Source organism: Pseudonaja textilis, chromosome 10 (assembly GCF_049901715.1).
Source record: "Pseudonaja textilis isolate UNSWEBS1 chromosome 10, rPseTex1.2, whole genome shotgun sequence".
Lineage (NCBI taxonomy): Eukaryota > Metazoa > Chordata > Lepidosauria > Squamata > Elapidae > Pseudonaja > Pseudonaja textilis.
In genome coordinates this window covers 17,338,091-17,365,400 of record NC_141999.1, presented here as the reverse complement: position 1 = coordinate 17,365,400, position 27,310 = coordinate 17,338,091, and the positions used below count along the sequence as shown (strand labels likewise).

The 27,310-nt window shown below is 40.9% G+C and overlaps 1 protein-coding gene across 1 annotated transcript in view; it reads right to left on the bottom strand.

The window, feature by feature from the left end:
- Nucleotides 1–13,374, bottom strand: part of LOC113437409 (IgGFc-binding protein-like) — a 55,151-nt gene extending 41,777 nt beyond the window's left edge. Inside the window, exons 1-5 of the mRNA XM_087939425.1 lie at nt 13,336–13,374; nt 12,033–12,072; nt 8,665–8,718; nt 5,651–6,877; nt 3,965–4,308 (exon numbers count right to left, since the gene is read on the bottom strand). Coding sequence (XP_087795551.1) covers nt 3,965–4,308; nt 5,651–6,877; nt 8,665–8,718; nt 12,033–12,072; nt 13,336–13,374 — 1,704 coding nt within the window. The remainder of the gene's footprint in view (nt 1–3,964; nt 4,309–5,650; nt 6,878–8,664; nt 8,719–12,032; nt 12,073–13,335) is intronic.
- Nucleotides 13,375–27,310: the final 13,936 nt, after the last annotated feature.

Below are 27,310 nucleotides of genomic sequence, written 5' to 3'. Positions count from 1 at the left end.
TAAATAACTCAAGGCGGCAAACACACCTAATACCTCTTCCTCCTCCTATTTTCCTCCCAACAACCCTGCAAGGTGAATTAAGCTGAAAGCCTTCATGCCTAAGGCAGGATTAGAACTCACACTCTTCTGGTGAAATAATAAAGACACCTACCAAGCTCTCATGCCAAAAACAGGACTAGAACCCTGCAAGGTTGCTCAGAAAGAGAAGCATACAGATGCAGAATGCAGATGAGAAAAAGTGCAATTTTGATCTCTTTAGTTTTTTCGTTTTTAAAGGCTCCAGTTCTCACTCACAGAAAACCAGCACCCCAAGGACAAATGTTCTAATCTAGCCTTCATTTAGATTTCTACATGCACATACTTTTGGAAAAAACAGTGATGCTTTCAGTCGTGTCATTTCATCTCTCCCAGCAGAATTTCATAGGGAAAGGAAATTATAGGAAAAAAAATAGAGCTCTCTAACGCTTTGTCGTATTACCTGTCCATGGATGCTTCTTCTAACTAGGAATCCTAAGAATTGTACCTGGGCTCTTCACCAAGGAATCCTATGCTCTACTTGTGAGATTTCATCCCTATCACTATTGTAGTACTGAAGACAAGGGGTTTGACTAGTCTAAAGAAAAGAAGAATTAGGGGCAACATGATAGCAATATTCCAGTATTTGAGGTGCTGCCACAAAGAAGAGGTGGGGTCAAATTATTCTACAAAGCACCAGAGGGCAGGACAAGAAACAATGGTTGGAAACTGATCAAAGAGAGAAGCAACGTGGAATTAAGGAGACGCTTCCTAACAGGGAGGACAATTAACCAGGGGAACAGCTTTGCCTTCAGAAATCGTGGGTGCTCCATCTCTGGAGGTTCTGTGGTCGTGGTTTGGTGGACGTGGCCGGGGAAGGATACTGTAAAATCTCTAATCAGAGGTGGTATTTGCTCTTCTCCGAACTACTCAAAATTTCCGCTACCAGTTCTTCAGAACTGGTCAGAACCTTCTGAATACCATTTCTGAGGAAAAGGCCTTGATTCTCTTCATTAGCCACACCTGCTGGGAGCAAACATAAGTTTATCTTGTGTTGACTTTGCTTATCTTTGTTCCTGGCATCTTTCTAAACGTGTTGAATTACCTCATTTTTGCCTTGATTGGGCTTATAGTTACAGTTTTTGTTGAGCAAGTTTTGGACCTAATTCTCTGCAGTCAAAGGCTGTTCCTTGGGGAGTTTTTCTCCAGCCAAAAGGTGACCAGGATATTGGGAGCAAAGTTGGAACTAACAAAGGGACTCTTATTGATTAACTGACTGTGTTGCCTTTGTGCCACGCCCCAGGTCATCACAACTCTACTCTACTCTACTCTACTCTACTCTACTCTACTCTACGCTACTCTACTCTACTCTACTCTATTGCCAATTGACTGATCACATTATATTGGGCAAAAATATTGACCAATAGTCAGTAACATTTGAAATATTACGTACAGTATTTACATGCTCCACCAGTTCCCATGTTTGGAAGAGAATGGGATCATGTCCCTACATTGTTTATGACATTGTATTATAATCAACTTTATTTTAGGATCTAAAACATTTGCTGAAGATTAAAAAAAAAAAAAAATCTTGGTGGAGATGACAAAATCAAGAAAGGGTGGAGTCCTGGGAAACACGAACTACTTCCTTGAAAAATTAGACTTAGCTTTGGTGTGAATTCAAGTCTCCTGGAAATACATTGAATATTCAAAGTTAAAGACAGTAGAAATACAGGTAGTCCTCAACTTACGACCACAATTGCAGCCAACATTTCTATTGCTAAATGAGACAGAGGTGAATTTCACCCCATTTTTTGACCTTTCTTGCCACTTCTTGTTAAGTGAATCATTGCAGGTGTTAAATTAGTAACACGGTTGTTAAGGGAATCTGGCTTCCCCCGTTGACTTTTTGCTTGTCAGAAGGTCGCAAAAGGGGATCACATGACCCCAGGACACTGCAACAGTCATAAATATGAGTCAGTTGCCAAGTGTCTGAATGATGATCACATGACTATGGTGAGGCCACAACAGTTTTAAAAGATCCTAAGTCATTTTTTTTTTCAGTGCTGTTGTTACTTTGCACAGTCACTAATTGAACTGTTGTGTTGTAAGTCGAGGACTGCCTGTAAAAATAAGATCTGCTTCTCCAAGGATGGGGGATGTTTTTTAATTCAAAATGCATGTGCTTACTTCTTGAGAAGCAAGAGGCAAATTTAAATTGCTTAACTTGTAAGTGAGTGAAGGGATGTGCTATTACCCATATAATAACAGCTTGATACATTTTCCATTTTTGCTGCCAGACTAACTCTCCTTCCCCAATCTGGATAACTGCCATTTGTGTGAATTTCGGTTTTCTGGACTCCTCAAGTTAACCTGAACATGGTTGAGAATTTGGGTCCACATGTTTGGAACGTGTGTGAGTTACACAAATGTTGTCTTAGGCCAATGTTTCTCAACTTTAGGCAATTTTAGGACCTTTTTGTCCTCTAGTGGTGGTTAGGGTTAGGGTCAGAGGACTACTTCTAGGGTTAGGGCCTACTGGTTCGGAGAGCTTGCTTCGCATGTGCATGAGCAGGGCTCAAACACTGCCCTCTGCATCAATGCTGGTGAGCTGTGCAGGCATACCTAAATGTGCCCATACCAAACGTCAGGGTGGGATTCTACCAGTTTGGACCTATTTGCTAGAACTGGTTGTTAACATTCTAAGCAGTTTGGAGAACCGGTTGTTAGAAGAAATTACTGGCCTAATCCTGTAAGGAAGGCAGGAAGGAAACATTCTGGTGTTGCTTACGGAAACTGCCTCTCCGTTAACCCTTATTACATTCTTGGCAGGACTAAACTTCCTGCCTCTGGAACTTCTCTTGAGTTTTTTCCCCCTCCTTTGCTGGTACTTTGCTTGTGTGGAGTGACCTTTCAAAGTTACAATGGCACTGAAAAAAGTGACTTATGACCCTTTTTCACACTGTTGCAGCATCCCCACAGTCATGAGAGGCCAGGCGAGGAGATGCGTGCCTCGATGTGAGTGATATTGAGTTGGCACACCCAGCCAATAACATGATCACCAAGCCACATCCACCCAGTCACATGACCACCAAACCATACCCACCAACTAAGCCACACCCACAGAACCGGTTGTTAAAAAATTGAATCCCACCCCTGCCAAATGTGTGTTTCACAGACGTGCAAAAGGGGCTCAGAGACCACCCTATTTATCAACAAAGGTGAGCTGTGCTGTTTTGTAGCTTAGCTGTGGTGTGGCAATCCACTCCACAAATCAGCTGAGCTAATAAACAACAGAATATAGGAGATGTGAGAGGTAAGAGGTGGGGCAGCCAGAGGTGGTATTTGCCAGTTTTCTGAACCAGTCAAAATTTTCGATACTGGTATGCCAGAACTGGTCAGAACCAGCTGAATATCACCTCTGGTTAGGGTTAGGGTTTTCAAATGCTGCCTTTGGGATTGTGGTTGATGTTGCTTAAAGATCAACCAACAGCCACACTGCAAACAAAGTTGTAACTAGACAGATCACAAGAAATCAGACCACATCACATGCAGCCAATCAAATCAACCTGACCATGACATACAACACCAGCACTTATATACATCCCACAGAGGATTCTTAAAACCAAGGACTATGACTCAGCAACTACATCCAGCCAATCACACAACCTGAAATCAGACCAGGACTCAGAAAGATATTTAAAGGCCAGGGCTCCTCCAGAGAAGCACAATCCAAAGTGCACTGAAGATGTCTCCTCACACAGGGATGAAATGTTTGCAACCAAATTGCCAAGCTCGGAGCTCAAACCAACAACGTAACTACCAACCCAAGCAACTAATATTCAAAGACATTTCAATGGTATTTATTCCTTGATAACACAGAAGGTCTTGCAGTATGATCTGGACCCTTGCATGTCTAATGAATAGGAAGAAATGTCACCATTCTTACCCGCACAAATCCATGTTCCTTCCTGGCTACCGCTATGTCATATCCGTAGACCTGGACCATCACCAAGCCAACGTAGGACACAGTCTTCACGCCCCGATTCTCATTTTTAATGGTAACATGGAAGGCCGGGAGGGTTTTATCTGGTCCACAGGTCTTGGCTACAGTATAGGTGCAGGTCCCCATGAAGTCATATGTCCGCATGTCAAATGTACGGTAATGGGGGTCACCCTGAGCCCAGCAAATGGCATAAGATTGAGGCACGCACACTTTCTGGCCATTTTGTATTTTGTAAGTCTCCTTCTTCCGGCACTGTATAGGCGTACTTGTGGGAACAGGCTGAGCGTCTAGGTAACAAAAGGCAATGTACGTTACTTAATGGCATAGATCCAGGCTACCCGATGAACCATATTGTCCTGATAAGTCGAGCCCAATCCTACTTGGGATGGTAGAAAGGGCCTATTGCAGATCCTGTTGGTCAAAGAACTCTGACTCTTGCAATCCAGAAGAGCATTCTCTGCTGCAGCACCCACCCTTTGGAACATTGTGCCCTCCAAGATGAGATCCACCCTCAACCTCTTGTCATTCCATAAGAGCCTAAAGACCGAGCTCTGCAGAATGGTCTAGTAATCCAATGGAGGAGTTCAACTCGGGAGGTGGCTGCTCACTGATAGCAGATACCACCTCCTCTCACTCCTTTCTCTGCTCCCCACTCGTCCATCTTGATTTTTTTACTAATCATATTGATTTTTTGGTTTCTTTTTCCTTGGTTATTTTATTGTTCTACCATCCCAAGTAGGATTGGGCTCGACTTAGCAGGACAATATGGTTCATTGGGTAGCCTGGATCTATTTTGCTTTCTATTTCTTCATTTTTAATGGTTGTGAGCCACCTAGAGTAGTGTCACTGTCATTCCCCTGTCAGAGTCTGAATGCGAGGAGGAAGCCAGACAGCTGACAGGGAATGAGAGTGTGGCTCCATTGGTTGTGAAGGAGGCTGGGGAAGGGCAAAGTCTGGCTGGGCAGAGCAGGGGAGAGATAGAACAAGGGAGAGGGAGTTCAGAGGATGAACCAGGCCCACCCCCTCTTCATCCTAGGGCACGCAGGGAGGAATGGAAAAGAGAGCAACGTTGCATGGCTAACAGGAGAGGAAAGGGCCCTGATTCCCTTCATTAGCCACAGCTGGGAAGACAGTTGATAAGAAAGGCAGGCTGAATGCGGCAGGCTGCTGGGAGTAAATGTGACTTTATCCTGTGTTATCGTGGCTTATCTGTGTTCCCTGCATCTTCCCAACTGTGTGAGTTTTGCCGTGCCTTCAAGCTTGAAATTCTTGCTCCTGCCCTGCCAAACCAATTACTTCAGTTTGGCTTGTTTCGACTTTAAGTTACAGTTTGTGTTGCTCATGTTTTGGACTTATTTGGTTTTTTTTTTTGCAAAGTCTATTCCTGGGAGAGTTTTTCTCCAGCCAGAAGGTAACCTGGACATTGGGGGGCAAAGTTGGAGATAATAAAGGGACTCATTGCTTATTTGACTGTGTTGCCTTCATGCCACACCCAGGTCATCACAATCATGGCAGGATGGGTGGCAAATAAATTTTATCATCATCATCATCATCGTCATTATCTTCCATCCTGCGATGATATCGGTAACACCATCAAACACTCAGACCTGTAGAGTTTCCAGTACTCACCCTTTTGGCAGACTCCTACTGTTCCGTAGCTCCTCCACTCAGCGATGCCCACACTTAGCAGGCTAAAGGGGCTGCCCGGATGTCCTATGGAATGGATAAATCCTTCCTTCCCAAGTCTGTACTCACTCCATGAATACTCTGTTCCTGTAATCTTTTTCCAAGAGACCCCTCCCAAGGCATGCCCATCCATGGTGAACCCACCAACCTCAGCTGTCTTAGCAAGGATGAGGGCATAATTCTCAAAGCCCATCTGACTTTTAAAAGAGTAGGATGCACAGTAGCTGAGAACATCAGGGATGGTCAGAAAGAAAGGGTGAAATGTGTAACCCAAATGGGTACCACCAGGAGAGAAAAAGAAGACCTGAATGCCAACATTGGCCGTGATGTAGATGGGGTTTGATTGCGTGACTTTCAGAAGAAGCAGCTGTCCAGACTTGAGGTCATAATTTTTGTGGGTGCCACCAGAGACAGAAGTGACTGTGGTCATTTGGGAGGCTATTACATATGCAATATCATATTGAGTTTGGAAGGGAAGAGGAAGGATAAAGAAGGAACGGCCCCAGCTTTGCACCGGTAACAGTTGCTCTATCACATGACTACATTTGGTGTTCACTTGGGCACAGCTGTGCCCACTTAACACGGCTACCGGGTGTGTTGCTCTAACAAGTGTACCAGAGAGATCTTGGTAGCTCTGAAGCTGGATGACTTCATAGGGGCGAAGGGTAACATACAGCTTGCTGCCTGCAGGGTAAACGCGGTATTGGAATTTCACAGTTCCCTTGAGATGGATCTCTACAACGGTGCTCTTATCCCATGCAATGACTGAGAACTCCTTGTATATTTTGGAGTCATAGGTCAAAGGTGTGAGAACATAATACACCGTTCCTAGAGTCTGGATAGGATAGACAAGTGTGGTGTCAGCTGAATTTTTTTTTGAGTTCAAGGCCACCACAGAGATATTTTGATTGGCTGTCACCAAGACAGTGTGGGAGGATTTAGAGGTGCCACCGATCTGTACATAAGTAGGGAACTTCACTATCGCGGTATGTCCTGGGGAAAGAATGAACTTTTTCTGGAAGGTGGATTTATAGACTAAGACGTTAACCGTAGTAAGGGGAACCTGGGCAGAGATGATAAGATAAAATTCAGCCTCTGAAAAGCCTAACCGATAATTTTGCATGAAGGCAGTGATGAATTCCTGGCCGATAGGTACTACAGCATGGAGACCTACAAGGAAGGGAAAAACACAGAAAAATGAGAGCCAGGTAGCAAAACAAAGCAATGTATATGAAGGTTTGCATAATCTGAAATGCCCTTTCATTGAATGCTTAACCATATCAGGTGAAAACCTAATTCCTCCTTTTACACAAGAGCTAAGCTTGCTTAACGTTAACAATTGTTACTTCAGGGAGGGGCAGACTGTTGTGTGAACCCATCCCATTTAGTTTGTTGATGGTTCAGGATATCATACAAACCTCCAACATGAGTTAATTCAATAATCTGGTTGAGTTTAGTCTCTGAATACAGATTTTGCAAAATCTTAGAGAAGGGCCAAATAGCCTATTGTAGAGGTGTCCAATTTTGACAATGTTAAGACTTCTGGACTTCAACTCCCAGGATTCCTCAGCCAGCGTGTGGACTTCAACTCCCAGAATTCTATGCTAGCTGGGGAATTCTGGGAATCAAAGTCCACAAATCTTAAAGTTGTCAAGGTTGGATGCCCCTGGCCTACTGTAATCCTCTCAACATCCGGGGTGTAAATTAGTCCCATCACGCCCAAAGCTGTCACAGATTTATAATATTGATATGACAGAAAGGAGAAATCACTAAATACATGAGGAACAATTACAGCAACTGCATCTAACTGAAATTTAATCGAGCTTTTTGTTGTTTTCATCCATTTCATCAACCAAGACATGTGTACTGTTCTGAAATGCAATCCCTAGTATGCTATTTGACATCCTCAGTCAAAACAGATTTGACATTCCTGGCTTCAGATTGGTGTTTTCAAATTGTTACATGGCCAGTAGTTCCAAAATGGGATAAATAGTCCTCAGATGGCTGTTTTTAGCTAGTTCTTAACTTATTTAATGTGGGCTTCTAATAATAATAATTAAATTGATATGTCACTGACTCTGGGCAGCTTACACATTTTGTAAATGTTTCTGTGCCTCATCTTTTAACCTCTTCTTTTAACTGACATCTTCAGGTGAGCGGCCTGGAGGATTTTGTGTGCAAAAGGGACACACATATCCATTTCATAAATCTCACTAAACTAAGTAAGTTCAAAAAAAAGAGTAATAATTTCTGTTAGAAAGTGATCTTTTCACATGAGCATGACAGAGAAACCATTTAAGGTGTGTTTTCTATCAGCTCAGGAAATTGGAAACAGAATAATATGTCTAAGCTACTGAAATACAGATTTCTGTTTAATGTCTAAAGTAAAATTCCTGAGTGGTTTTACAGAGGAATTAATTACTAAGAGGATTTATGGGTTTCTCTTTACCAGATACATTCATGCAGAGGCCAAACAGCCATCTGTTTGGGGTGCTTTAATTCCATTTTTTTGTTGTTGCACAAAGCAGGGTTGATTCAGTGACCCCACTCCTTATTTCTACAAATCAACATATTTGTATCTGACATATTTATGAGCACCCCACAATTAGAACAATTTAAACTGATTATCTCCCTAAAATATTTAGCAAACACACCGAGGAGAAGGTTCACCTGCGAATGTTTTCAATGCATAATAATTTATCTCTAGATTAAAGTATTTCACGGAATTTCTGTTTCCGAGAGTTCATATATCTTCAAAGCATATCAGCCAGGATAGTTTAATGTCTTGGCAGACTTATGCACTTACTGCAACTCAAATCCCAGAGCTATTTTCTTTCCTGACTCTGTGATGTGAATCTGCTCTGGAGTTTTACCTAAATTCAATTTGCAATTTATTCATCGGATTCATGAATCCAGGGTGTGTGTAGACTTTCGTTTTGAGATTATTTCCTGCTCACCTGTGAGTAAAGCCAGCCCTATGGTAAGTGGCAGCAGCCTGCATATCCCCATGGCTATGGAAAAAAAAGAGAATGGAAAACGGTAATTGAGGATGAGGAATTGGGTGAAGGTAAAAATTCAATAGGCACTTTATTTTTATCCCACCTTTATAACTTTTTAAATACCCCAAGGCATACCCAAGACTTTTCCCTCCTTATGTTTTCCCCTCAACAACAACCCTGTGAGGTAGGTTGGGCTGAAAGAGAACGCCTAGCCCCAAGTCCACCAGAAGGAGGAAGAAGTATTTGGCATGTTCGGCTTTTTGAGTTATTTATAAAAATAATAAAAGGGGGATAAATGATATCCAAACTATAGAAAGAAAGAAAAAAGCTATTTGTACTACAATGCCCATAAACAGGAACCACCCACCTCTCTGTGCCTGTTATTCTGAAATCCTGAAATTATTAAAAGACACGATAAATTTAGAAGTTGTAAGGAACAGTGATACAAAGCAATGTAAAATCAATATGGTATTCAAGAAGCAATTTGAAAAATTGTTCTCTCTCTCTCTCTCTCACACACACACACACACACATACACACACAATAGAACATCTATACTATATTGCTGGTGGATTTTTGCAGCTATTCCCAATATATCCACTTGCAAATAAATCCCATTCAATTCAATGGGATGTATTTTTGTTTAGAGCAAAAACCAGACTGGGTTGGACCTTAATCTCCAATTTCTTTTTCCTGCTGTTCTCAATCCCTTGAAATATTTTTTAGGGTGAGGTGGGGATTTGCAGGGGGAAGAGAAACTTTGGTTTTTCTCATTTATTTTGATGAAAAGATTGATTAAATGAAGCAACCCATTTTAACATGAGTGGAACGGCTTCAAAACGCTCATTATTGTTTCACACCAGCTGTGGCTAATTTAAAAAATATTTCTTCTTTCTATTAGGGTGGCAACATTTTCTTCAATTCATTGGTTCATGGAGCTGCTCCAAAATCAATCAAAACCATTTTCCCTCATGCACAACTCAAAATGCTTTTTTTAAAAAAAAATGCCTGCCATGATAAGAGCATTCAATTATCTTTTTTTTTAAAGGATGTTTTCTCTTTTTATTCAAATTCACTATTTTATTCAGAGGCAAATTGCTCAAGCTGTAATTGATTAAAGCTCATATTAACATTTGAGGGGATTATATCTATTTAGAGGCCTAGATTTATACCTGGTGCCAGAAATCCTTGGTTGAAGCCCCTAGAGATCCCCCAAACATGCCTCTCAAATGGTAACTTTTGAGTGTTGGAAGTTAAAACCCACCCCTCTCCTAGGAAAATGAAATATTTTAGGATATATTAAAAAGGCAGAATATTTCCCTTAAAAAGAGAAATAGAAACTCGGAAGCAGTAACTCACCTCAGAAGCAGAAGCTCACCCCCACCTTTGTTAATGGGTGGGCCATTAAGGCCTAGGCCAGAGTATTCTACATAACAAAGGCCTTTGCCCATCTCATCACCTGGCCTGGGAAGATTGCATCAGGCAGCACTCAGGTGGTCCAGATAAAGCCTACAAAATTAGCTAAGACCCCGCCCCTGGGAGTCTGACAGCTAATGGGATACATTTCTTACACAGGAACAGGAAACACTAAGGTGAGGGCCAACAGAGGGTATATAACTAAGGGTCTTTCAGCATCTCGGCCCTTTCTTTCCTCACCCAAGACATGTGGTCCTGTCCACCATTAAACCATCTTTCCAAGCAGTCACCATGTTTCCAGTGTCTTTCTTCCCCACTTGGAACTGAACCCAGAAGGATATTTCTGCCAACATGAGGTGACTGCGTAAACCGTTATGATATTAGCAATAATTGTGAGAGGGAACTTGGAGTCCTAGTGGACAATCACTTAAATAGGAGCCTGCACTGTGCTGCAGCTGCCAAAAAAAAGCCAACACAGTCCTAGACTGTATTTACAGAGAGAGAGAACATTTTTGAGAATGGATTCTGATATGCACATTCTTTTGAGAGAAAAAATAATCTTAGATTATTGTCAGAATTTTCCCCAGCTTGGTACTTTCCATCTGTTATGAGATAGAAACCCCATCCATTTGGGAATTTTGGAAGATGTGTTCCCAGAAGAAAAGCCTCTATTATATAATCTTCAGGAGACAACAGAATGACAGAGTTGAAAGGGACTTTGGAGGTCTTCTAGACTAACCCCCTGCTGGAGCAGGAGACCCTATACCATTCCAGATAAGTGGCTGTCCAGTCTTTTCTTAAGTGTTGGAGCAGTACCCACAACTTCTGAAAGCAAAAGTTTCCACTGGTTATTTTTTCTAACTGTCAGAAAATTCCCCCTTAGTTCTAGATTGCTTCTCTCCTTGATTAGTTTCCACCCATTGCTTCTTGTCCTGTTCTCAGGTTCTTGACTCCATCTTCTTTGTGGCAGCCCCTGAGATATTGGGACACTGCTACCATGTTTCCCCTAGTCCTTCTTTTTCACCAGACTAGAATTTTCTAGTTCCAGCAACCGTTCTTTATATGTTTTAACCTCCAGTCCTCTAATCATCATTGTTGTTCTTCTCTGCACTTTTTCTAGAGTCTCAACCTCTTTTTTTTTATATTATGACAATCAAAACTGGAGCCAATATTCCAAGTGAGCTCTTACCACGAGATTATAAAGTAATGTTAACACTTCATGGGCTCTTGAGTCTATCCCTCTATTAATGCAACCTAGGACTGTGTTGGCTTTTTTGGCAGCTGCAGCAGAAAACAAGAAACAGGTAGATAGCTGTTTGGTTTCCACTATAACCAGAAAGACAGAATTCCTCATATTTGGTCACCACCATTCCTCCATTAAACTGCCTTCCTAATGCAAATAGTTCTTGACTCACCACTAGAACTGAGCTCCAAAAGTGAGTTAAACCCCATCTATGACATATGTCAGTTTTCCAAGCCCCCAAATTTTGATTACAGGACCATAGGGATGCTATAATGGTAGTGAGCCTGTCACTTTTTTCAGTACCGTTTTAACTTCAAACATTTCCTAAATGAATGATCACAAGTTCAGGACTACCTGTAAGAGCCGTGGTGGTGCAGTAGTTAGAATGCAGTATTGCAAGCTACTTCTGCTGACTGCCGGCTGCCTGCAATTTGGCAGTTCAAATCCCACTAGGCTTAAGGTTGACTCAGCCTTCCATCCTTCCGAGGTGGGTAAAATGAGGACCCAGATTGTTGGGGGCCATAGGCTGACTCTGTAAATCACTTAGAGAGGGCTGTAAAGCACTGTGAAGCGGCATATAAGTCCAAGCGCTATTGCTATTTAGGCAATACCTACAATGACTCCACTTTCCCATATTTATTTCACAAAGTTAGAGTACCCCACTTACCTGCTGATGAGAAGTTGTATCTCAGCACCACCTTTGCAGGCTGAATATATTGTTGGGAATCTAAAACTTAACCAAATATAGGAGTGACCAGTTGAGTCATTATTGTTTCTGGGTGGAGGGAGACGAATCGTGGGACAATAAAAACTCAATTCTCCTTATCATGAAAGGATCTGGTTTATTTAAAATGGTATTCAATTCACCTATAACCCAAGAGTTCAGGTTGGGATCCTAAGTAAGTTTTCTATAGTTTTTTCCTAGTAGAATCAAAGGAATTTGAGCATTCTTCTCTGTTTTTGATCTCCGGCCTAAATCAACTTATTTGGGGTAATTTCCCATGTTCTTCCATAATGTTGTTCTCTGATATGTTTACAGAAAGTTAATCTTTTCGGAAAATTTCCCAGTGGAGGTCTTTGACAGTATAATTGGGTCGATGTTTTTAACTGATGTAACTCTGAGATCAATGAAGTATATTCCCACATAAGAAGTTATAGGACTGGAGTTTACATAAACACCCAAGATGGACAGCGAATATTATTTCTTACCTGGTTTGTAAATTTCCATTCAAAACTCTCTTCGTTTTGCCTTAATGTTTAAATTTTAACATTTCAAAAATCCATTTCATATAAATTATTCAGTTAGCATTCTGGAATATATTTCTTTTTTCAAAAAATATTTCTATATATACTTCCTTCACATTATAGTCGGATTCCATATGCAACGTTTATTTGCGGATTTTGTAATTTAAGCTGCAGCTTGCACTAGAAAATTCAGAGAAGTGTGACTTCGCAATTTGCATTACAATCTGCAATTCATTTGAAGCTGTTTCAAGCACTTGGAAAAAGAAAGTTTTGCTAAGAAAGTGGAGTTTTACTTTTGGAAATACATTGCTAAGGTCTGGTGGCCTAAAGGTGGAGCTCTCGCCTCATAATCAGGGGACTGTGAGTTCAATCCTAGATAGTGGCAGATATTTCTCTCTGGGTGTGCTGTAACCTCCGCATAGGTGTCAAGAAGGGCATCCAGCCAGTAAATGCTCAACTCCATTTAGTCACCCCAATTGCACCCTAATGCAATGGATTATGGCAGGAATGTCAAACTCAATTTCATTGAGGGCCACATCACGGCTGTGGTTGACCTTGGGGGGACGGGCAGGCATGGCCAACTGGTTGGGTGGGGCCAACTGAATGGGCATGGCCAGCTTGACACCATTCCCCAAACTGCTGGCATGTTTCTTCTTTGAATTGGATAGACCGGGCTGAAACAATGCAGGTTGACCAGGCTGAAGTGATGCCTGCTGACCCCTTACATTTTTCAGGATGGCCCCACGGGCCAGATCTGACCACATCGTGAGCTAGATTCAGGCCATTAGCTTTGTACTTGATATCCCTGGATTATGGGATTGTTAAAAGGAAAAAAAAAAGGTTGCTAAGGTTTGGTTGAGTCTTATCTCCCAAACACTGGAGAAGTTGAGTTTTACATATTCCTTAATGGAAAAACTATTTCAGGAAAAATCAGGCAGTTTGGGTTTCTTAGAGTCTAATGCATAGTTTTCAACTGAGCATTTATCTCATAACATAATTTAGGGTGGAGAAGTTTCAGAACCTTTATCGTTTTCCTCTACTTTAACCCTTAGGTCATTTTTCTGCTCCAAGTATTTTTAGCCTATTTTTTTTCTTTTTATTTAGCCATCCTCAGAACTTGACGTTTAAATATTTGCCAATCCATCCTATCAATATTTGTTGTTTGCTTTCACAGGGGATTAAATAGGAAGGGATTTTCACCGTCATGGTTCTGAAACTGTGTACAGCAAAGGAATTAAATCTCGTGATGCTCGTCTGAACTCAGCCATGACACATCACAAGTACTGTTTTGATAACTTCCTGAATTGGGTGCCTTTTGTTATATACCACTTTATAAACCTGAATTGCAAAATTGCTAATTAAAGTATTGATGATAAAGAAAATAATAAGAACTCTTTCTCAACTTACAATGAGGGTGAGATGGTGGGTTCTATTTCAGAGCAGCTGGCCTCTTCTTCTTACATTACATTTTGTTTCAAAGATAAGCCAGTCAGGTATATCCCAGGGTGATGCACGAAGTCTAGAAAACCCTCAGCAGGATTAGTTCAGAGGAAGTATTCAGCAGCCTTTATCATTCATTCATTCATTCATTCATCCATTCATTCCTCTCTGTTTTTAAAGAGCTCAAGATGACTTACAAGAAGCCATCTTTATTTTATCCCTTCAACATCAAGCTGGTGAAAAAGATGAAGCTGTAAGGAAGTAACTGGCCCCATATCACCAATGTATGTTTCATGATCAATGGGTTTTTGAACTCTAAGGGTTTCACCTTAGCACAATTCAATAGTCTAACCCCGATACCACATAGAGGAACACTTGCCTCCATAAAACTGAAGACGTTGAAGAGCTGTGGTGGTGCATTGGTTAGAATGAGTATTGCAGGCTAACTCTGCCCACAGCCAGAAGTTCGATCTTGACTGGCTCAAAGTTGACTCAGGCCTTTCATCCTTCCAAGATTGGTTAAGTAAGGATTCACACTGTTGGGGGCAATATGCTGATTTTGTAAATTGCTCAGAGAGGCAGTATGAAGCGGTATATAAGTATAAGTGCTATCGCTATTGCTATCATTAAGTCTAACAGACAATGGAAACCACAGAGGCTGCATTCACACATAACATTGTCCCCAGATGTTGCCACATATTTTGTACCAGATATTTTTAGCTTTCTGAATGGGCATGTATGAAACTCACATGTCACCCAGAGGTCGTTTGTTGACTATCAACCAATTAGCCCCTTCCTTCCTTCCTTCCTTCCTTCCTTCCTTCCTTCCTTCCTTCCTTCCTTCCTTTCCATCCATCCATCCATTCATCCATTATTTACATACTGCTGTAATCTGTATAGACTCTTGATAGTACCATGGGTCACATAAAAACATAATCAGTCCCTTAGTCTATTCTCTTACCCACCTATCTCCCCTACATGATGACTCTGGGTCACATACAAGGTGATTCCCCTACAAGGTGACTCTGGACCTTTCATGATAGTTAATTCCAATGTTGAATTGCACATCATGTCAACAAAAAAAATCCTTTTCTCTGTCCAGATACTTTGAGGATTCAGTTTTATTATATAGGCTGACCTCTGGTTCCTACTATTTGGGGGAAGAGGAAATAACTTCTCCTTGTCCGTTTTATCCATACCATGTATCATTTGGTAGCCCTCAATCATGTTCCCTCTCCTTCACCTCCTTTCTAAACTAAGAAACTTCACCTTCTTTGTAAATACCTCTTTTCTAACTACATATAGCCTTCAATTTAAATTGTGTACAAAAAAAATCAGATAAATATTTATAAGAATGAATGATACCAAGTCTGAAGAAGTATATAAGCAGCCTGGCCTCTAACATAGGCATTTTTCAAACTCAAATGCCATCAGATGAGGGGAAAGAGGGCAGTTAAAATCAGACTTAATACACGTTGAAAATTAATCCTTCCATCTCAGTTTGCATCAGGAGAAATCCAGCGTTGATCTATTGATTTGGAAAAAAACAACATGGGTTCTTTGTTGTGTCATGAAATATTTATTACAATAATCATTGTTGCTCCTTGCTTCAGTGCTGAACAATATGCCCAAGGAGAACCTAAATAATATTAGAAAATAGTAAATTCTATGAAGATAATTTCTTAACGAAGCAATGCCGCAAATATTTCCAGTCCTATTATCGTCTTGCTAGATGGGCTTTGTCCAGTTAAGTTAGATGGCACTTTTTCTTTCTCTATGCCTCATTAAACCATGACAAATTACACTTAGCCATGATTTATGGCTATTTCTTTGATTACCAGTAGAAAGCCATCATAGATTCTGGAAACTGAGCACAGAGTCAGATATGTCAACAGAGCCAGTGTAATCTTTCAGTTGTCCTAAAGTGCCCAACCTGGGCCACTTGAAAATGCGTGGACTTCAACCCCCAGAATTCCCAAAACTCCTATGCTGGCTGGGGAATTCTGAGAGGTTAGGAAACATTGCTCTTACAGGGTGTTTTCACACTAAGACCCTGAAGCAATCAATCCTTCATCCATTGTTGCCTGAAGAGGAATTTCAAACAGAAGTGAACTTCAGTTTTGATCAAATCCAGACAGAATTTATCTAACCTTTATTAGATGGCCAAATCAAAGCACAAGGAAACAAAAAAAAAATCTGTTCCTAAAGTATCTGAAATTACAACAGTGTGTAAAGAAACTTTCCCCCCTAATATGTACTTCTGGGTGCACTTTTTTTTTTGAAGATGAAAACTGCTTTGCAAATCTAAAAAAAAAGAGAAGATCGTTCAGTGTATAATTGTTTTCCAGTTCATATAGTCCTATTCTTTCCCCCATGAAGCCAATGCAATAAAAACCACTGAGATATCCAAATTATTCAAATCAGAACAGAATTTTCCTTATGCTTGCTGTTTTCTGGTTTTAGCTTAACAGACCATGCCATCACACTAGAAATCCATGCCTGCATGTATATGAGCTTTAACTGCTATGATTATAGCAGGCTGATTAGTTATTTCTCTGCTGAGTTTTCTCCGTCAACCTTATCCTTAGGCAAGTAAGGAAGAGCACATCTGTAATTTGAATTAATCCTTTCTGGTCATCCCTTCATTTCTATAAGCCATCCACCACTCTGTTTCCAAGGGTGCAAAATAACTACTCCCAAACACGCTGCAGCCATTTTAGAAATTGAAATTACAGGCCCCTGGAAAATATGCTACTAATAAAGCTACAAAAGTGGATGAAAAGCTAACAGAACTTTATCGGCTAAATCCGAAAGGGAAAACCAGAACTGCAGATAATTAACAGATGCTTGCGAGATCCACAGAGAGCCCCTCGGTAGGTTGTAATTTGTAATTTGCACTGTAGCAAATGGGGAAACGTGGTTAGATTTATGGAGAGTAGTCATATTTGTACATCATTAATTTCATTTTAAAAATGTACTTTGAATTGATTTATTTGGCTGGCAGCCACACTTTTGGGGGATGGGACCACTGGTACATGAGCCAGAAGCCGAGTATTGCTTTTTAATACCCCCTGTCTGATACTCAGGGAAAAGGCAGAGATGATGGGTTAAGGATGCCCCGGTGAAGTGCCTTTCTATCCAGACAAAGGTCAAATCTCCTTCAAAATGAGTTTGACTCCTGGTGTCTTAATGGACAGTCCCTATATTCCAGGACTGCGATGGAAATATTTTTACTACCGGTTCTGTGGGCGTGGCTAGGTGGGAGTGGCTCAGTGGGCGTGGCCATGTGACTGGGTGGGCATGGCTTCTTCTTCTTTTTGTGCAACACCTTCCCGCGCTCCAGCTTTTTTCCTCCTGGGCCTCAGGGAAGCCTCCTGGGCGAAGCAGTAAGACAGCGAGGGGGATCCCGGCACAGCTGATGGCCGGGAGGGGAAAAAAAAGAAAAGAAAATACCAGTTTGGCCAAACTGGTATCTGTTTTTTTACTACCAGTTCGGCCGAACGGTAGCATTTTTTACTACCAGTTCACCCAAACCGGGCCGAACCGGTACAATCCCACCACTGCTATATTCCCTTGAGCCTAGCATCCAAGAACTAACCAAGTTTGACCCTACTTGACTTCTGTAGAAAGTTAGCACCCACCTCTCTCCTAGAAGAACGAGGCAAAATATTAAAAAGGCAAAATATTATACCTCCATGGATGAGGAGAAACTTGCTCTTGGAAAGCAGCTCCCACCTTTGTTAATAGCCCCAGAAAGACTGGGACGTCCTATTACAAGACAAAAGGCCTTCAGCTCCGGGGTGATAGGATTAGCCCTCATTCAAGATCCAAACCAAGACAAAACCATTAAGCCACAATAGGAATTGCCCAACACCTTTTCAGAACACAACCCTCTTCATTACATCATCATCCAGCAAGATTCAACCAAGCCCGGGACATAGACAGCCTACAAGGTTAGCTGGACCCCTGCGTAGCCCCCTGGGAGACTGACAAACAATAGGATACATTTCTTGGAAAGCCCAAGAGAGGGTATAAATATCTCTCTCTCTCCACTCCATGTGTTCATCTACCCAGAACCACGCATGCTTGGTGGTTCTGCTTCACCATTAAATCATCCTTCCAAGCAGCCTCCATGTTTCCAGTGTCTTCCTTTCCACTTGGAACTGAACCCAGGTGGACATTTCTTCCAACGCTTCCAAGCCAACAGCTATGCTTGGCACTTGGTTGAACTGGGAGGAACGTTGGAGCAGAATCACTAACCACCTGTGAGATCTTTGCAAAAGAGCAAAGCAAGACCCACACAGTTGCAGTGCTGATCTCCAGACCTTCCTGCCTGTTTTGGAATGTACGCCAAGAGAAGCAGCGGACAGCACAAGAGCTTTCCCAGAAAAGATGCAGTAAACTCTATCAAAGAGGGGTCCCAAGAGAGCTCAGGGAGGGAGGAAGAGGTTCAAAGTAGCCATACCCCCAGAATCTCTCAGGATACACCTAGTAGATTAAAATAATGTTCTTTAACCTTGGTCAATTCAAGGTGTCTAGACTTCAACTTTCAGAATTCCTCAGCCAACAATGCTGGCTATGGAATTCTGGGAGTTGAAACCCCCCCAGTTTAAGTGACCAAGGTTGAGAAACACTGGATTAGAAGGTTATAGCTTTAGCTTAGATTCTGTCCAGTAGGTGTGAGCAAATAAAGGATTTGGACTCAATGGGATTTTGCTGTGTTGTCTTAGGCTTGGATTTGACACGGCCCTAACTTGCAATTTTGTACCTTTTTTCTCCCTTCCTACTTGCTCTTTTCAAGCCCAAGAACAAGAAAATGAGACAGGAAGCTCATCTGATTTGCATTGGCTTCCTGAAATCCTCCAAAAGTTGTACTTTCCCTGGACTATATAGAAAAGCTCTACTCTGGAATGATTTTTCCTTCCAGCTATTAAAGCCCAAGGACAATGCACAGCTGTGTGAGAGTTGTCCCATGTTGTTCAAGAAAACACGGGTTTACTGATTTGGCTCTCCACCCTCTCTGATGAAAATATATATATATATTTCATGTACTTAAATGAATGTAGACTAACAAAGAAACCAGTCCCAAAGGGTCAATATTTTAACTGCTTATTTATAATTAAGAGTCTTAGTTTCCGTTCTTTTGCACTTTGGCCACCTGCCGAAACCATTACTGGGAAAGGTACACTGTTTGGATTAGATTAAAACAGAAGTTTATCCTGTGTTAGCAGAAAGTGTTAGACAAATAACAAGGTTGCCTGCTTACACACATAAAGGTGAAACTGGAAAAATTAGAATATCGTGCAAAAGTTTATTTATTTCAGTAATGCAACTTAAAAGGTGAAACTAATATATGAGATAGACTCATTACATGCAAAGCAAGATAGTTCAAGCCAGGATGTGTCATAATTGAGATGATTATGGCTTACAGCTCATGAAACCCCAAATCCACAATCTCAGAAAATTAGAATATTACATGCAATCAATAAAACAAGGATTGTACATAGAACAATATCGGACCTCTGAAAAGTATAAGCATGCATATGTACTCAGTACTTGGTTTGGGGCCCTTTTGCAGCAATTACTGCCTCAATGCGGCGTGGCATGAAAGCTATCAGCTTGTGGCACTGCTGAGGTGTTATGGAAGACCAGGATGCTTCAATAGCGGCCTTCAGCTCTTCTGCATTGTTCGGTCTCATGTCTCTCATCTTTCTCTTGGCAATGCCAAGAGAAAATTGGGAGTGTCCTATCAAATTCTGTACCTGTCAATAGTGGTGTCCCCCAAGGCAGTATTCTAGGACCAACTCTTTTCATACTCTGCATAAATGACCTCTTTGATCATATTAAGAGCAACTGCGTTCTCTTCGCTGATGATGTAAAGCTGTTCAATATCACAGACAATACTGGTACCCTTCAAAACGACCTTGACTATGTATCAAAATGGTCAAACAAATGGCAACTTCAAATCTCAACAAACAAATGCTCTGTCTTACATATTGGCAAAAAAAATCAGAAAATAAAATACAGGCTGAATAGTCAAGACCTTATTGATAATCCAAGCTCTGTAAAGGACCTTGGAATACTCATCTCTAATGATCTAAGTGCTAGAGCCCACTGTAACTACAGAGCCAAAAAGGCATTAACAGTTGTTAACCTAATCTTATGTAGCTTTTTCTCTGGTAATATTACACTAATAACTAGAGCATACAAAACATTTGCTAGACCAATACTCGAATACAGCTCATCAGTCTGGAACCCACATTACGTATCTGATATTAGCACAGTTGAGAAAGTCCAGAAATATTTCACAAGAAGAGTTCTCCACTCCTCTACTCGTTGCAGAATACCTTATGCCACCAGACTTGAAATTCTAGACCTAGAAAACCTTGCATTATGCCGTCTTCGGTCTGATCTAAGTATGGTATATAAAATCATACATTGCAATGACTTACCTGTCAATGAATACTTCAGCTTCAACCATAACAACACAAGAGCACACAATAGATACAAACTCAAGGTTAACTGCACCAAACTTGATTGCAGGAAATACGACTTCAGCAACAGAGTGGTCAATGTCTGGAAGACTCTACCTGACTCTGTAGTTTCTTCCCCAAACCCCAAAAACTTTAACCTTAGACTGTCTACTATTGACCTCACCCCTTTCCTAAGAGGTCTGTAGGAGGTGTGCATAAGCGCATCAACGTGCCTACCGTCCCTGTCCTATTGTTTCTTTTATTTTTCTTATATGTACCAATTTCATGTATTCATAACTATGTATAACTTATACCTATTATCTTGTAAGCAATTGACAAATCAAATAAATAAATAGATTCTCTATGGGGTTCAGGTCAGGCAAGTTTGCTGGCCAATCAAGCACAGTAATCCCACAGTCATTGAACCAGGTTTTGGTGCTTTTGGCAGTGTGGGCAGGTGCCAAGTCCTGCTGGAAAATGAAGTCAGCATCCCTATAAAGCTCATCTGGAAGCATGAAGTGCTCCAAAATCTCCTGGTAGACGGCTGCATTGACCCTGAACTTAATGAAGCACAGTGGACCAGCACCAGCAGATGACATAGCTCCCCAAATCAACATAGACTGTGGAAACTTCACACTGAACTTCAAGCATCTTGCAGTGTGTGCCTCTCCATTCTTCCTCCAGACTCTGCGTCCTTGGTTGCCAAATGAGATGCAAAAGTTGCTCTCATCAGAAAAGAGGACTTTGGACCATTGAGCAACAAACAGACCAGTTCTGTTTTTCTTTAGCCCAGGTAAGACGCTTCTGACGTTGTTTTTTGTTCAGGAGTGGCTTGACAAGAGGAATACGACATTTGAAGCCCATGTCCAGTATCTGTCTGTGTGTGGTGGCTCTTGATGCACTGACTCCAGCCTCAGTCCACTCCTTGTGAAAGTCCCCAACACTTTTGAATGGCCTTTTCCTGACAATCCTCTCCAGCTGCGGTCATCCCTGCTGCTTGTGCACCTTTTTCTTCCACGCTTTTCCCTTCCACATAATTTTCTATTAAGGTGCTTTGATACAGCACTTTGGGAACATCCAACTTCTTTTGCAATTACCTTTTGAGGCTTTCCCTCCTTATGGAGGGTGTCAATGATGGTTTTCTGCACAACTGTCAGGTCAGCAGTCTTTCTCATGATTGTGATTCCTACTGAACCAGACTGAGAGACCATTTAAAGGCTCAGGAACCCTTTGCAGGTGTTATGGCTTAATTAGCTGATTAGAGTGGGACACTTTGAGCCTAGAATATTGAACCTTTTCACAATATTCCAATTTTCTGAGATGGTGGATTTGGGGTTTTCGTGAGCTGTGAGCCATAATCATCTCAATTATGACACATCATGGCTTGTACTGTCTTGCTCTGCATGTAACAAGTCTATCTCATATATTAGTTTCATCTTTTAAGTTGCACTACTGAAATAAATGAACTTTTGCATGATATTCTAATTTTTCGAGTTTCACCTGTATGTCAAGCTTCCCACGGGGCTTGGAATTATACATCTCCAATCACCCAGATCAGGCCCATTTCTCAACAAGCCAAAAATCATTCCATTAATTCCAGTGCTGCCTGGGGAATTCTGTGAGCTGAAGTCCAAACATCTTAAAAGTTGTCAAGATTGAGGAGATTGGTTCAAGGTCTTACCTTCATTGCTCAGGAACCACTTTGGACTTCTTTCTCTGCAGAGTTGCCAGTTCTTTTGCTGGCTCTGGTTTTTTTTTTGTGCCTTTAGCAAAGAGATAAATCAAGGTCATATTTAATTGCAGCTGTTTCAGTGTAAGGTGTAGCCCATCCAAGATTAAATTCTGAGCCCTGCAGTACTAAACAATCTTAGGCCAATCATTCTCCTTTCACAATTTCCTCTTACTAAGCTTATGAAGACTGAAAGAAGGAAGACCCTTAAAAGTCCTTGGAAAGAAAATAGTGGGATACTGAGATGGGGAGGGAAGGAGAATGGAGGGGTGGGGAGCAGAAGGGAGATGTAATAACACTGAAAAGTAAAAGAAAGCAGAAACGTCAGGCATGCCAAAAAGCTCTTCCATATTTATCAGCCACAACTGCTACTCAGTCGTGAAGCTGCAGTTAATTCATATTCTCCAAATGATTCCTGCAATGAGGACATTTCACTGCAGTGTTTAAAAAAAATAAAATAAACCAAGAAATCTAATTGCTCCTTATTGCATTCTGCAGTTCAAGAAAGTGCCTTTCTTGATAGTAGACAAACAGTGCCCTCTGCTGGGCTGATCCTGCTGCAGCGCTCTTTAGCCCTCTCGTCCTCCCCTTCCCCCAGCCAAATCACTGTCCATGGGGTGAGCCATCATCAACAAAACCACAGGAACCACTCCTTAGCTGAATTCTAGAAATGCGTGCACACTTTCAGGAGCAGGGATCAGAGGTAGTGTTCAGCCTGTCAGACTGATTCTGACATACTAGTAGTGGAAATACCAAAGCACACTCTCCAAACCGGTAGGAAAAAAAAATTGGAAACCCACCACTGGCAAGGATGGAAGAAACATGGCCTGGTGACCACAGGCACACTTCCAGCATCCCTTCTGTAGCCCCAAACTACTTGAATCCAGAGCTTCCAAAGTAGGTGAGCGTATAAAGTTGACTTTGTGTTGCATTTAAGTGTTGGAAGGTTATGATCAAAACCTTAAGCCATCTACTGCATATGCTTAAGGTACCCAGTTCACATCCTAAAAGCTTCTGAACCCCTCTTCAAAAATGTATCCCTGCCTGGTTTTGGAGTAAGACCACTTGATTGTGGCTACTGCAGTGCCAGCTCCCTCCATTTTAAGGAAGTCCTGCTGAATGAAGGAACTTTCTCTGCACAAGATGAGGAACACCTTCTCAGAAACATGGGGAAATTATATCTGAAACATCGGAGAGCATCATTTCTACACCTGAGCAACATGGACAGTGGATTTAGAACACAATTTATAGCATCTTTCTGTAGTTTCCATTCAGGGATGAAAGAAATTGTGTCTTTTGGGGATTCCTGGAGATTTTCCCCTGAACCAGAGGTCACAAAGAAGGCCAAATATTTTTGTTCCATTCCTTCTAATCATAGCAGGGATGATCTGCAGGTGTCAGCTGAGGAACGAATCAAGTGTCACCTAAGCAGGGATGGTCATTTTTTTGTTGGCTCAAGGACCATACTCCACATTTTTGGAACAAGAAAATAGGAGCCAAATCACACACGTTGTAGGTTTGAAGATAAAGAGTTGGAGGCTTTCTTCTTCTTTTAACAATTATGTGCCTATTTAGTGAGTCTGCACTACGTTTTTCTTGCTTCTTACTCCACACATTGTGGGAAGTCTTGATAGAGAGGGCTTCAATAAATGCAGGATTTTTATTTCAAAGGCAAGAGAACCCTTTGAATATCCAGTGGACACTCAGTGAACAACGATACATGACTGGTAGATGGATAAAGAGGAAGGATACAGCCACGTTAATCTTGACCTTCCAGCTTTAAGCATCCTTGACCTACATGGATATTTCTAAAGTAAGCAAGCAAGCTGCCCCCTCACCCGCCCAAAACAAACCAAGGGAAAATCAGAAGAAGCAAATCCCTGCCTTCTCTTTAGGAAGCATTTTAACAATTACAGATTGGGGTGGGGGGGAGAGAGAGAGAAAAGAGGTGACCGTCAACTAATTCCCAAGATACTTTTTTTCCTTTCATTTTTCCTTTATTCTCTGTTTTATTTGTTTGGAGTTTTCTCTTAAATAATAATAATAAAAAAAATCCAAATGGTACATGAGTTGTGCTCAAGCAATAGAAAAGATATCCTAAGTTAACCAAGATGTGAGCAGCTCTGTTCCATCGGCTACCTGCTCAATTTTATTTTCCATCTTGGACTTTTCCAGCAGAAATAAACTATTCAGTTATTGTAGATGTTGCTGCTGACATTTTAAATACCCTGCTCATTTATGTCTGAAACGAAATAAAACCAGTGTGGTGTATTTTATTTTTTCTTTATGTACATTTACATGCGCCAGAGACAAATTCCTTGTGTGTCCAATCATACTTGGCCAATAAAAAATTCTATTCTAGTTTTTTTTACTATGTTTTAATTGAGTTTTTCAACATAAAACATCATAGTTTCAACAACATTCTTGACATCTATTTAAGTTCTTATCTTAAATATCTTAACACATTGTATTTATATTTATCTAATATCAATAACTTTTACTATAATCATTATTCCTATATTCTTATATAATTTACAAATTTACATTTTATATTCTTAAGGCTTCTTACAGTTAAGTTTCTTGTCTTATTTTTTTGTTCTGTTTGCTAACCAGACATACCATTTATTCCAGATTAGGAAGTATTCAAAGTCATCCTTTTCTTTCAATTTCAACGTTAACTTATTCATTTCGGCACTTTCTCTTACTTTTTGTAATATCAGTTCTTCTTTAGGAATATTCTATTCTATTCTATTCTATTCTATTCTATTCTATTCTATTCTATTCTATTCTATTCTATTCTATTCCATTCCATTCCATTCCTATTCCTATTCCTATCCTATCCTATCCTATCCTATCCTATCCTATCCTATCCTATTCTACTCTACTCTATATTCTAATTCTTTTGGATGTCTTCAGCAAAAATCTAATCTTTTTTCCCCCGAAGAAAAAAATAAAGCTTTCTGTCTCTACCTTTGGGATAACAATACAGCTGCAATGTTCTTCCTATGGGAACAAGCAAAAGAGTCATTGAAAAAAGTCACCTGGTGGCCAATTGCCTGTTCCTTCTTTAACTGGTGGGACTCTCTCATCTTTGAACAGACAACTCAAATGAGCAGAAGGTCCAGCTCGCCCATTGTTCTACATTCATGCCTTGCAAAGATTGTCTAAAAACACATTGATCCTGACCAGGTCAAGGTGGCCCCCTCCACACTGCAATTAAAGCATGGCTCCCATTGTGATCAGGTGCCTGGCTGGGTAGCACACACCCTACCTCTGACTCCAGTTGAGGTTCCTCATGCTCCTCTGCCCACGGTAATTGCACCCTGAAAGAACCGCCATCCTGATCACAAAGCTTTTGTTCCTGATGCAATAGGTAACTCATAAGTACTTGCCAAGTACTTTTGAAAAGAACACACACACACATACACACACACAATCTTGTCCCAGTGAAGTCTGAAGTCTTACCAATTATCTGCTTTACTGTGATTGGAAAGCATCCCTGAAACTTCTTCTAGAGTTTGCTCAGTGTAGTAAGCAGGAAATAGGCAACTTCTAACTTGCTCACTTAGGAGATGTATTTTTATAATCATCGTTATGAGCAATAGCAATAGTACCTAGACTTATATACCGCTTTACAGTGCTTTTACAGCCCCCTCTAAGTGGTTTACAGAGTCAGCCTATTGCCCCCAACAATCTGGGTCCTCATTTTACCCACCTCGGAAGGATGGAAGGATGGATCAAGCTTGAACCTGGTGAGATTGTGCCAAATAGCAGGCAGTCAGCAGTTAGCAGAAGTAGCCTGCAGTACCATATTCTAACCACTTCACCACAGTGGCTCATATTATTATCTGAATGACTATCATAGGATTTCAACAAGTTGAGTCCTAACCTAAAAGTCATGGAAGTATTGCTGTAAAATGTATGCTGTGCTTTTAAATAATCACATTCCAATAAGTTTTACATTTCTAAATATTTGTTTTTTTTCCCCACGGTATTGCACCAAAGACTGCAATCGACATGTGGGCTTTTCCCCTCTATAATCTCTATTTGTACATTGTGATAGTTGACTATTTTCTCTAGTTATTATCAACTTGACTCCCTTTAGATATTGCCATGTCAATGAACCCCACCTTCTTATTTTTGATAACAGTAATGCTTATGTAAATATTATTGTTATTGGTTTTTATTCATCAAGGAATAACATACTGTAAAGAACAAACAAAAAAGAATCACATCTTTGGTGTGGTTTGTTTAATACACCTCTCCTCTCTTCTGGCACCTTGCAGAGTTCTGCAAATTGCAACACATCTGGAGAAGGTTCTTCTAAAGAATTCACACATTCTTTCATAAGCAAAAAAAATAAAAAAAATAAAAAGAGGAGTTGATTCAAAGAAAGAAAAAGAAATATGGAAGAAACCAACGTGGACCCTTTTCCTAGGACTCCTAGGACGGAAGCTTTATCAGAATAGTCAAAAAATCCCTGCTTGATCAAAGTCCAAATCATCAAGCATTTTGTGTCCCACATAGCAGATTAAAAAAGGAGGTTCACAAATACAGAAGGACATTGATTGATGGACTGGATTGAATGATCAATTACCTGTCAACAACTGGATGTTAATTCTTAATAACCATAGGCAACTTTAGGATGATCTATCTATCCCAACCTGGCCTTCAGGTCTTCCATCACTGTTCTAATCAAGTCCATCCATGTTGCTACTAATCATCAACTTTCTTTCTTTCCGTCCATTTCCCCAGTTTTGTGGATTTCTCAAGGGAGCTCGATCTTGCATGATGAGTCCAAAAACAGGATCATTTGAGCCTAGTCATTTATGCCTCTCAAGTGAACATTCTGATTGATTCCCTCTATTATCTCTTCTAACACATTCAGAAGCTTCAATAACACTTTTCCTAACCTGCTTCTTTAGGATCCAAGTGGAAGGTCCTGCCATCCTCAGGTGCTTCCAAGCTACTCTGATTTAAGGGTGGTTCTATTTTCTTCAGAGGGCAGGAAAATCAGAGATGACCGGAAAAGGGAAGGAAGTCATTGCAGAGAGAGAG